General features: G+C 32.0%; 1 protein-coding gene across 1 annotated transcript; it reads left to right on the top strand.

Moving 5' to 3' along the window:
• Positions 8774-10755, top strand: LOC104717284 (protein DETOXIFICATION 51-like). Its single transcript, XM_010434829.2, has one exon. The coding sequence runs from the start codon at positions 8937-8939 to the stop codon at positions 10536-10538; it is 1602 nt and encodes a 533-aa protein (XP_010433131.1). The 5' UTR covers positions 8774-8936; the 3' UTR covers positions 10539-10755.

The raw sequence follows: 13674 nt of genomic DNA, 5'->3' as shown, positions 1-13674 counted from the left end.
TCTTTTCCAGATTTGGAAAAGTTTTGCTCGAATGGTTGAGACCGAAATGGTGTTAAGCCGAGTCATTTTCCAATATCTTTTTAGTAATTTATGTGCATCGCATCGCCGACCGAACTAATTAAATTCATTTGCCAATACTTACTCAATACAATAGTAGCTATAATCAATTCAGTATATTACCCTCTCGTGCAGGTATTGGTTGGATTTATCAAGCTATAGAGCTCGTAAACTATATAATTTGTATCGAAAACGGAAAGGTTCTGTATAGTAAACATATTATTTCGAGACATTTTGTTAGTATCATCCTATACAGAAATCAACCACAATTATTATTTTACTCATAGACATTTTATCCTATTAATTCAGATTGATATTAGGGCTTCGGCTTCTGTCATTTATCTATTGTGGACGCTTCAGCGAAATCCGAATATACGGTGGTAAATCTAAAATAAAAGCTGATATTAAAAGAAAAAGTAGTTGTAACTTTTTAAAACAAATAGGAAGTTAACATAATCCATTGGTTGCATCTTTGTAGCACAATTAATGCAATATATAATTTTGTGCATTTTATATGACTTTGGTATTCACATGGTAGTTGCAGATTTTGAGTTAGCATGGGTTATATAAAGGATCCAAAAGCACAAAGAAAATACATTTGAACTTAATTAAGCTTATCATTCCAATCGAAGCCCATCCGTTATATACAAATATGGTGCATATATATGTATAAATAAATAAAATATATACACATATAAGCTTAATTTATATATGCCTTTAAATTCATATTTTAAAAGTCTTGTGAACAGTGATGTTCCATCTGCACAATGTTTTGTAAAGTGGGGAAGAAGATAGCTATATGGTTTTGAGATGTGTTATATTTTAAGTTATCTACGAAAGACTATAAGTGTCTAAAAATGGAATAATGGGCACATGCATAGTGTGGAGATCGAAAAGGATCCACTACATACTTACTTTATCATTTAATTCGATCTACATATATGTGTATTCACAAGTCATATACATGATTGTTATACAAAGCTGCTTGTTGCAAAATTTAACCTGTAAAGCGATCAAAATATCGTATCTATGTGTGTATATCCACAAATATACATTGGTATGGTGAGGCAAATTAAAGCGAGGGTTTTGCGTCAGTGAAGTTGTCACCACTGCATAATTATTTTTGAGGTCAAATTAGTTTTGTAATTTTGTTGAACAGAGATTCTACTGTTTTTTGTTTTGTTTTTTCTTACCTTTTCTTCCAACTCTTATCTTTTTTTCTTTTTTTTTTTTTTGAATTATCTTTGTTGCAATGTTGATTTTTAAATAGTTTGAATTTTTTTAAAAATTGTTGGTTTTCTTTTTGTCTATATACATTCATACAATTATTTGATATTTGTCTTGCGCCTTACACGGGTTTCGAACTTATCTAAACATTTAAAACATATATATCATATACTTTACATATACAAATATAAATATACAATCCTCATAGTTATATACTAACATTTATTTCTCTGGAGTTAATATTTCAATGTAGTTTTTATTTAGTTAAAGAATAAAATCATTGTACATGAATTTATACCAAATACTAGTTTGTTTAGTTTTTATTTATTGGGCTAAAGGTTTTTTGTATTTATTTAAATATATTATATGCAAAAACTTAAAATATCTCAAATGAAATAATATGAGAAACTCCTGAGTTATCAAAAAAAAAATGAGAAACTAATAAAGGAAAAATTCATATTTAAATCTGTGATAAAATAAATGTGTACCTATATATATATGTGAGTGTTCAGTGTTGACAACCAAAATATATGTAGATGAATATAAAAGATTTAGTCTTTTAGAAATTTAATGACATGTTTATTTATCACTAAAATGTTATGTAGATGCATAGAATAAAATTCTTGGTTAATTTCCCACTTGTGTCATACAAACTCTTCGATTCGTAGTTGTATGTAGAGTTTTCAACTTGTCTCTACAACTAGTACCTTTCCCTTTCTACTATCAATGAAAAAGCCAACCACTGAGACACTTTCTTTTAATCTATTGCATTGCCTAGTACTATTTATTGGTCATCAAGTAAAGCTCTTTATAAATCCCCATTGCCTGAAAAGTATTTAAAGAGCTGATAATATATACATATATATATAGTGCCCTTTATATGATTGTAAAAGGTAAACAATGGGGAATCTCACATATATCAATCAGCAACAAACAAACCATATGGTATTAGGCAAAGGTGATTTTGATAGATGGTAATATTAGTACTTTTGGTAACCGTAAGGTAAATCCTTGAATGGATTATGTTAAAACTTAAAACATGACATCTACAAAGATAGATAATCGCAAAATCACTGAAACTCTAAAGATCTAAATTTTATAGACTCACGTGGTAAAATAACAATGATATTCAAATGCTTATTGTAACGTCAAATTAAACGACAAAAATCAGTTATTTAAACGATAATATTCTAAAAATATTATACGGATGATATATTATCATTGATTGCGTAGATCCCGGCCGTGATCGCCATCTTTGTTATCTCTCAACAGAGTTACAGAATATAATGTTTACCTGTATTTTCTGTATTTAGACTATAATGAAGCTCTTCCCATTGTCATGTCTCTTTCAAACCAATTGATACAATCTATCCACTTCAACCTAATATATGTATGGCATAGTGGCGTTGAAAAGCTATCGAAACAAGTCTTATATATACGTCCCTTATTTTCATAATATTTCTAGACCGAAATGATTAAATATTAGAAATTTCAGTTACCACAAAAAATAAGCAGCGATAATATAGCACACTTAAGGAAGAAAAAAAAAAGACAGTCATATGTTGAACTCCATAGTGGAGAAACGTAGCTTTGAAAGTCAAATGAAAATATCCAAATGGCACTCGAAAAAAAAAAATCAGGTGTAAAAGTAACACAGCATATATAATTACAAATGGCATAAGAAGAAGAAGAAGAAGAAGAAAAAGAAGAAGAATAAAAAGGAAGCGTAATGATGTGAATACATGAATTGAAAGATACATAAACCCAAATACATCGACATTTATGAAGACTGCTCCGTGGAGGACCCGCAAGAGAAAGAAGAGAGATTGTGGTGGTTCGTATAAATAGAATCATAACCGTGGGATCTCGTACAAAAATACAAGATCTTACGGCTATGAGGAGAGTGAAGAACATGTGATGTTTCCAAAAGTGGGGACCTAAAAGAGAATCGAAACGGCGCCGTACAGGACTAAAACGGAGAGAGGACGTCCTCCGTAATAGCAACACAACACAGAGTAGAAAAAGTGTTTTAAGTCTGAGTTGAGAGAGTGTGCGTGGTCCCGACAGAGAGAGAGCTGACACAATTAGTCACTTGTCAGTTCAGAATCGTCAGTTGTCAGAATTGACCCTTATTTATGCAAAAATACTCCATTTATCGCTAAACCACCAGTTTTTAAAAATCTTTTTTCCCCCCCTCTCTTCTTTGTTTTAATAGCTATACTATATAAATATTTTTCTTTTTGACGTAAGATTATTTGGTACGGTAAAAACTGTAAGTTACTGCATGCATAGATTTTTTTAAGTTACTGCATGACCAGCTAAAAAGCTCATACAAATAGAATATAAAATCTAACCGAAAATTATTTTGTAGAGGGGTGTGATTAATTAATTAACAAATGTGACAGTCGTAGAAAAAACAAAATATCTCTAGATGTTTCTCTCTATTATTTCAGGAGTTTCAGACAAGAGAAATGCAAACGGACAATTTTTCATCAATGAATTATTTCCACCAGTTGTACTCATGATACATACATTCTTTCTATATAAAATGTATAAGATCGACATCTTTTTCTTTTTAATTTCTGTGTTTATTTTCAGTTTTGGTTACATCTACTAACAATATCCATATTTGACAATGAAAATATAGGACCTTAATTCATATATTCTTTTGGTTCGGAATAGCCGTTAATATATGTTAAAACGTAAATATTGAATTCAGATTGATCTCCGGTTTTTTTTTACTTATATAGTTCGGATAAAAATATCTAAACCCAATGTAAACTTGAAATATATTTCGAGGTCTCAAATATAACCCAAAAATACCCAAATTCAATGGATGTATATCCAAACCCAAATTAGAAACCTAAATATATCCAAATGAATTATATTTCTCTAGATCCAAAAACTTGAAAATCTAAAATACCCCGCCAAACGCCCACCCCTAGTTGAACTTACGAATAAAGACAATCTTCCACACACAAAACGGTGATGTAACAAAGTAAAATTGAAAACATTTTTTTCTTTTATAGGAGTAAAAATATATATCTACTTTTTTCTTTCCTGTAAATGAATGGACCATCACAATAGCTCAACTTATATACGTTCGAGTCTTTACTCTCCGGAGAAACATTATTTGGTTATTTATATTTGGTTTGTTTACTTTGGAGTTTTGGTCTATGGAAAAAGAAAAATCAAACATAGCAAGAGAAATCATATTTTATGAACATATATTAGTAGAAGATAAGATAAAAACGACAAATCAAAACGAAGAAAGAAAAAAAGGTATAAACAGTAGACGGAAATCCGAAAAACTGCTGTTCAAGATATGAATGTTTGATTTCTGAGGAGTCGGTCCATAGATTTAAGCACTATAGTCTAAGAAGCCAGCCAATCTTATCTCATGACTCATATAGGCTCATATATATAAAAATTTTGGATATATATAAAAAATCATTTGGAAAGAAAAATCTAGACAGATTTTGAAAGGATAAATGTAAAATAAAAATTGCATGAGAGAGAGGGCACATGTCCCCTTTTAGCCTTCTGTTCTTGAAAGGGAAGCCAAAATAGTTTCACTTGTGTATTTTCTCAGCCACTGTTCTTATTTGGGACCTCCCTTCAAATAAGTAACTTTTTAATATATATATATATATATATATCTATATATATATATATATTTTACGTGTCAATTTCTGTATTTCGTTCTCATTATATTTCTTTTGGTATATTTCATTTAAAGAGAGAAGAAGAAGAATTTTCAAATCCCAGCTGTGAATTTATTAACCCTTTCTCGATCGAAAGTCTATTTTGGCGTTTGTTCTGTGACCATCCTCTCGCGACGTCACCGTTTTCATATCCATGCAAAATATTTTGAAGATAATATATATCTTTCCTCACTTTTCATTGAATATATCTACCTTTTATATACATATATTATAGATATATACATTTCTAAGATTTGATCGAAACATTTGTTTTGATAAAGATTGAAACAATTCTATGTTTTAAACTGAGTAAAATACAAACAAACATACAGTTAAATAATCAGGTCCATTCCACGAAACAAATTTTATTATTATTACATTCCACATAACTAATTTTATTTTATTTCTTTTGGCATTATTATTGTTGTTATTGCTGCAATATTAATTGATTTTGATGATTGTCCGCATCATAATGAATATGAAAAATGGGGAAACAATATACTATACCATTTGTACTATAGGTCAGACTTTCAACATTAATTCTTGATCAAGAAATTGGTGGGAATGTTACCTTCTTTCATATAAATTGTCCCCTACCAAAAGTATATACCATAATGCATGACCAATAATGATGGATTACGTATAGGCCCATCGTTGAAACCAAACTTCTCATTCATTAATGTATTTTATTTATTTATTGAGATTTTTCATAATTATTTTCAATCGGATTTAACCCAAGATTTTTTTTACACCCGTTCTAGTACTATTGCATTGATAATGTTAGTGATAGCGTGATATTTGAAAGACATTTTTTTTATTTGACTACTTATATGGGTTAATTAGTTAATGCATCATATGTTATTCTCATTTTAATACAAGTGACATATTAATATGTCTTAAAACGGTTTACATTTACTGGAGGACAAATTTATATGGAACACAATATATATATTTAAGAGGCAATACTATATGTGAACAGAAATGAATTGTTTTAAAAACAATTATTGGAACGTGTCAATATGAAGGTGAGAATGGAGAATATTTTAAAAAATCAGAGGCTTAATAGGGCGAGGCCCCCTCTATGTCGTGAACGCTCACAGGAGCCTTACTTATTTTATCTCTTTGCTTCAAATCTTATCGACGGGAAACTTTTATAACCCACAGAATGATTGTATAGATCGCAAACCAATAATATACTGTCATTATTACACATAAGATTTTACGAAGCTTATCTCGTACAACATACTGTCATTTTTTTAAAATCAAATTCTTGTTATTATAATTTAAAATGAATTAACTTAACGCTGATTTCTTATCAAGAAGGGCATAAGAATGGGGTTTATTATTAGATTTCGTAAGTTCCTATTCTTCATTTTTCTAACAAGTTAACACAGAAAATAAATACTGAATTATAGTTATAATTAATATATCAGCTATGTCAAAAAATTAATTAATATAGCAGCTTTGTCCAAAAAAAAAATGCACAAATTGACATGACATCTCCTTTATATTTTAAAACCTTTTCATATATTTTAATTACTGTTTACTCTTCATAAATTATCATTTTAATTTATGTAATAGCAACCCCCAACTGCATGTATAAAGAATAAACATTTTGCAATTGTCAACATTACTACAAATCTATAGATGTCTATATAATTCGTCTATGAGGAAGTTATATATTTTCATTTAATAAATTGGTTGGAAAGGTCTTTAGTCAAAGAAAAGCCATTAATAGCTGGAGATTTAAACTCATTGTGAACATATGTTTCTTAACTTACAAACAATTTACGAAGTATATAAATCTAGGACTTAAGTTGCTGTTTAAACCTAATTTGTTCAGCGGATGGAGACAAACATGAAAGTAACGGTTAAATTAATTGTAAACCATGGTTTTCATGTTATTGTTAAAGAGAGTCAAACAAAACATTAATAGTATTACTATTGGGTTTTTAATTATACTCATGATCAAGTAGTATTAGCTAGTGTTAGTTATAGGCTTATAGCTCACTGAATCACCCGTTTGCAATCAGGTTCTTGATATGAATGATATGATATCCAATTTATTCGGGTCAGTTTTTACTCAAGCTTTTGATTCAGTAAGTAAATTAATGGAAGCGACGCTATGTTTTGGTTTGGTTCATATATGTGGTACATTTGGTTTTTGTTTGGATTTTAATTTTATATACATATATATATATATATATGTATTAGTATTTTTTAGGAAACAAGAAGCATACATGTCCAATAAAATCTTCATTTAATTAATATATTTGATTAAATATCATATTGATTTAAATATCTGTTGAAAATATAGTGTATTTAACGGAAATAAAATTATAATATATTTTTAAACAACTTTTTTTAAAAAAAAATATACATTTTACTGCAAAGAATAAAAGAAAACACATTTATTTTTAAAAATCCAAAATAAAAGAGTTAGTAAATATAAATGCAAACAAAGTTTTCGTGCCAAATGGTCGTTTGAAAAAAAATTCGAGAATTCACGTGTTATGAACTTCTGCGATGTATCTTAATTGAAATCTATTTATCTTAATTAAAAATATAGACGTTACATTAAACTGCTTTTAAATTAAAAATGTATAGACAATACAGCCATCAATATTGTCTATCATACCTAGATTTTTTGTTTTTTTGTTTATCATATAAAGGTTTTTCAAATATTCAAAAGACCTTAAACACCAATGTGAAACAATAGTAAAACTAGCTTGGATTAGTATACATACATGTACCTTTGTACATTTGGGCAAAATATACTTAAATTTGTTAAATATTATCTTTTTATTTTTGGTGTTAATAACCCATATGCCTACACTAAGAAATTTAAATTCGGATCATAATACAACAATACTATTAATACAAATCCTATTTTTTTTTTAGGATTCAAGAGTAGTACAAATCATTGGATGCTCTAGTGTCTAGACATAATAATGTTTTGTGTAATTGACCAAAAAAAAAAAAAATCTCAACCACATTTAGAGGCTGTTACTGTTGAGGTGATTTCTAAATTCATATGGAATTGTAAATTCTAAAAATCAAAACACATGGATTTTGAAATAACATGTTTTATACTAGGATTTGAATCCTTCTATTTTACTTTTTCAAATCTATACAAATCCATTTAAAACATACTGTGGATTTTGAAATCCAAAAACAAATCATTAAATGAATAACATGGAATTTTAACAAGTATTTGTAAATCATAGAACCAATAACACATAATTTTGATAAGTATTTTAAATTCAATGATTGAATAACACATAATTTTTATTTGAATTTCTAAATTCATTAAAATCATAGAACCAATAACCCTCTCTTATAAAACTTAATTTTTTTGTTGAACTAGTAGTTTTTCAAAAAAATCGATCGGATTTGGTTAGTATATACACTTTTAGATTGGTAATACATATCGGATACAACATCTTCATATATGGTCCACCAGTAATTATATAGGGTAAGTAATTGATTCTAGTTTATTTTTTTCCATTTTATGTCACAAATCAGTCGTATCCAAAAAGAAATGGATACATTGTCAGTTTACTATTAATGTATTATCCATAAAACTACTCCGAGAAATTTCCAAAAAGTATATTAAATATACAAAAAATATACATAAAAAGTAGCTTAGATTCTTTTTCATGAAATTTTTTTAGAAAAATAAAAATAAAAATGAAGGGAAAAAAAAGACTGCCAACTCCTTTATTAAGATGGTAAGAGAGAGCCCTGAGATGAGAGAAGAAGCACCAAAAAAAAAAAAAAAAAAACCCNAAAAAAATCCCTCTTTCTCATTTCTCTTAAAACCTCTCTGCAGACTCATCATCAGAGAGCTCTTCACGAGAGAACTCTTTCTCTTTCCCCATTAAAGATATCAAATCTTTCTTAATCTTCTTCTTGATTCATCCATCCATTATCATCATCATCACCGTCATGTGTAACTCATCAACAACAACCACCACCGGTTCAGAGAACCAAGAATCTCGAACCGGAATCTTCCTCGATCTCTTGTCGATCAATAGCTACGAACCCTCAAAGAGAAACCTCCGGCATTGCGAGAACAGAGGATCTCCTCTAATGGCAGAAGCTGTAACGGAGGCTAAATCTCTCTTCACGCTAGCTTTTCCGATCGCCGTGACGGCTCTAGTCCTCTACCTACGCTCAGCCGTATCAATGTTTTTCTTGGGCCGACTTGGCGACCTCGAATTAGCCGCCGGTTCACTCGCCATTGCCTTTGCTAACATAACCGGTTACTCTGTTTTATCCGGTTTAGCACTTGGTATGGAGCCACTCTGTTCTCAAGCCTTCGGTGCTCACCGCTTCAAACTCCTCTCCCTAACCCTTCATCGAACCGTGGTTTTCCTCTTGGTTTGTTGCGTACCGATCTCGGTTCTCTGGTTCAACGTCGGCAAAATCTCGGTTTACCTTCACCAAGACCCCGACATCGCTAAATTAGCTCAGACGTATCTCATCTTCTCCCTCCCTGATCTCCTCTCCAACACTCTTCTTCATCCCATCAGAATCTACCTTCGTGCTCAAGGCATCATTCACCCCGTAACCCTAGCTTCTCTCTCCGGCGCTCTTTTTCACCTCCCGGCTAATCTTTTCTTAGTCTCTTACCTCCGCCTTGGTCTTACCGGCGTTGCCGTCGCTTCCTCCCTCACAAACCTCTTCGTCGTAGCTTTCCTCGTTTGCTACGTCTGGGCGAGTGGTCTTCACGCGCCTACATGGACTGACCCGACCCGTGATTGTTTCCGCGGCTGGGCTCCTTTGCTTCGTCTCGCGGGTCCGAGCTGCGTCTCCGTTTGCTTGGAGTGGTGGTGGTACGAGATCATGATCGTTCTCTGCGGTTTGCTCGTGAATCCAAGATCGACGGTGGCTGCTATGGGCGTTTTGATCCAGACGACATCGTTTCTTTACGTTTTCCCGTCTTCTCTAAGCTTCGCTGTGTCCACTAGGGTAGGTAACGAGCTTGGAGCGAACCGTCCCAGGACGGCGAAGCTATCGGCCATGGTGTCTATCGTTTTCGCGGCTGTTACGGGGATCACTGCTGCGGCGTTTGCTTACTCCGTTAGAAATGCTTGGGGGAGGATATTCACCGTAGACGAAGAGATTCTCCGGCTAACAGCGGCGGCGTTACCGATATTGGGTTTATGCGAGATCGGAAACTGTCCACAGACGGTGGGATGCGGCGTAGTGAGAGGAACAGCACGGCCGTCAACGGCGGCGAACGTGAACCTCGGAGCGTTTTATCTGGTGGGCATGCCGGTGGCTGTTGGTCTCGGGTTTTGGGCCGGAATTGGGTTTAATGGGCTTTGGTTAGGACTACTCGCGGCGCAGATTAGCTGCGCAGGTCTTATGATGTACGTTGTGGGGACCACGGATTGGGACTCAGAGGCTAAGAAGTCACAGACGCTAACATGCGCCGAGACTGTAGAGAACGATCTTTTAAAGACGGTGGTGGCGAATACTTTAGGGGACGATGGTGAGTGCGATGAGGCTGAGCCGTTGATTCGCGTCACGGTGCTTTATTAAAATATTAATTTCCCAAAAAAAAGAAAATTATAATTATAATCCTATAATTATAATTTTATTCCTCTCTCTCTTTACATAGAAGGAGAAAGTTTTGTCTTTCTTGAGAATTTAACATTTTCTTCTCTTTTTTTTTTTAATTATGTACTTAACAATTTTTTTCTTTTTCTTCTCCTTATTTTTTTCGATGCCCTTATGATTGGCCGTTTATATGGAGTAATTTCTGAGTTTTTTTTTTAATATATTTTCTTCTACATATGCCAAATACTTGAATAAGTTCACATGAATGCAAAAATAATCACATGAAATTTTATAAAAATGTCACAACTAAACATTTAATTACACCCAATCTGAGACAAAAGATGTTGGGACCATATAGCTGGAGCGACAGAGAATTAATTCAAAATTAGTTTAATTTTAAAATAGTTTGTAAGTTCAGATAATATGAAGTGAAGATTTCACTGTTAAATTATAGGGACAGACTTATTTCAATGAGAAACAAAAAAAAAAGTCTAAATAGATAAGAAAAATGTGTTAGGGAGGTGGGAGGGGGTGATAAAAATAGGAAAAGGAGTAATATGGTAATTTGGAAAAAAGTGGCAACCCTGTGGGAAACAAAAACTTGTGTCTCAAAGATTCAGACAGGTCTGAATGAATGTTTTGGATTCCCTATAGACTAGAGAGTGCTGTTTTGTTCAGAGATGAGAGAGAGAGAGATATATATCAAGTCCCAAGGACCATTGTATTGCATCATCTCATCTCATCATATCTTTCTTTCCTACAATTTTTATTTTATTCTATCATAAAATTATTTTATCCCTATAATTCTGCATTTCGATGGCTATGATTCATATCTAAGATTTGTTTTTTTACATAATAATATATGATTTTTTTTTTCACTTCAGGACCATGGAAAAATCTTGGAAGGGGACGTTTTATATAAACTGTACTCTGTAAAAGTAATGAATTTATTATAAACAAACCATTAAAAATCACACTGAAATTTTAAACGAAGCCATTATTAACTAGAGAGGTATAGCAAAGTATAGTTTTAAACATTTTGTTTTTGGTAGGATAGTAAAAGAGAGTATTAATTTTTTTGTGCACAGTAAAAGAGAGTATTAATTTTTTTGTTAATTTCATATTGTATTTTCTCCTTCCTTTTCTTTAGATATTTTTATTAGTGGTGCCAGGAGAGATTTAATACAATGATTTAATGCTATAGTTCATAATTTTTGTCAGTGCAATAATTAATTTATTAGTACCACATCCCTATTTTTTTTGCATAATTAGCACCACATCCCCATTTATAAGTTAGATAAAAATAGAATGCACAGCTGCGATCCATAATACCTACTGTACATCATAATGTTCTTATATATACATATATGTAATTCTGAGTACCATAGTTTACATTGGTAATGCACAAACGTTTTTATAATATTTCATTGAGTTGTAAATATAATTTGATAATTCACACTAGTATTTAATAAAAATGATGGTACTGCCTCCTCTCAGAATAACTTCGTACTACTAAAATCTTATGTGACAAATTGGGTACCAATTATTGAAGTACTGAACTTATCCTCTGAAACATAATTACAAAAAAAAATTGGGGAAAAGAGGACAAATTTCGAAAATAGTGGAACTGTGGAAGAATCTTTTTAATTTCTCATTCAATTTCAACAAAGTGCAAACAAAATATACAGGAACTATTTAATAATTTCATACCAACCAACTGAGAATTAATCTTTAATCACGAGAGGAAACATAGATTACACACATGCGTACACATAAGTAGTATCGTAATAGTTTAAAGATCACATTTTGCAAACCGAAGTGTTATTTTTTTTTTTTCCGAAAGCTACAAATAAAACTCTCTTATTGTGGTCTTTATTTGGCCACATCTCCATGTACAGTCTTCTGACAGAAGCATATATCTCCGAAATTTTCATGAACCTTCATCATTCGGGTGATAAATAGTATAACATTAACAAGCGTTGTTTACCAAAAATAAAAGATTCAAGCGTTGAATGCTTATAATTCAAACCTTATTATAGCTAGCTAGCTATGTAGGTGTTATATATAGAAACTATAGACCTATTTCCTCAGGTTTTCCTACTCCTTGAATCACCTAGAATGAAAAAGATTCCATTTTGATAAAAAACGAATCTAAGCTATGAGAAAGTGTAATAAACGGTGAAAAGTATATAGATCAAGAAAGAAGAGAAAGGTTGGAGCCAAAAAAATAAGAAGAAGTTAATTTTCACTGCCCCAAAAATAGATAACATTTGTGTGGGGGAGGGAGGGAGAGAGAGAGAAGACAAAAGTGGTTGAGAGAGAGGGAGAAAGTGAAGAAGAAGCAGAACAGTGGCAGATGTCCCACAAATTAAGACAGAGCACAAGTTATATAATTGGAGTGTACTGCTCACATTCCACACGAGGGGGCCTCCCTTTATTGACTTACCCTTCACTTCTTCTCACTCACTATTTATTAAATTGGCCTCTATGTTTCTTTAACAGAGAAGTAAGAATATCACAATGGATTAATCAGTTCATCTATATCTTCCTTTTTGCCCAAACGTACTGCATGCATTTACAAGCTACCAAATAGTAAGTTTGGGCACTCTTTCTCCACAGCCGGTTTTAAAGATTTTGCGGCCAACAACAGTGCCGTGATTAAAGATGTAAACTGCAATATTATATTATCTAGGTTTTAATAATGTAAGAAAACGTTTCTACATGATACTTAGCTATCCATATATAGATTTGTTTAGACCAAAGAAGATCTATTGAAAACGACTTCATTTGTTTGAAGAATTTTGTAGAAACATAATTACACGCACGGATTAAACAAAAATAACATTCTTGTGAGTGTTCTCTAATTTGAGGAATCTTATATACTGGCGAAGGGTCGACGGTCTATTTCCCCACGAGAAGTATTGTATCAAACCAGATAGATCTCGTTCTTTACCCTCGGTATATATGTCCCCGAAATAAAAGTTCGAAAGCTATATTCCCCCGAATCCAAAGTTCGAAAGCTATATCTCCCCAATTCTGGATTATATTGGTTTACCGTCTAAACCTGAGACCAAACCAGATATGTCCCGAATGTAAACCAGATGTTGAACCAGTTTGA

Source organism: Camelina sativa, chromosome 10 (assembly GCF_000633955.1).
Source record: "Camelina sativa cultivar DH55 chromosome 10, Cs, whole genome shotgun sequence".
NCBI lineage: Eukaryota > Viridiplantae > Streptophyta > Magnoliopsida > Brassicales > Brassicaceae > Camelina > Camelina sativa.
The sequence above is the reverse complement of the archived record's forward strand: the minus strand, read 5'-3'. Positions and strand labels throughout refer to the sequence as shown.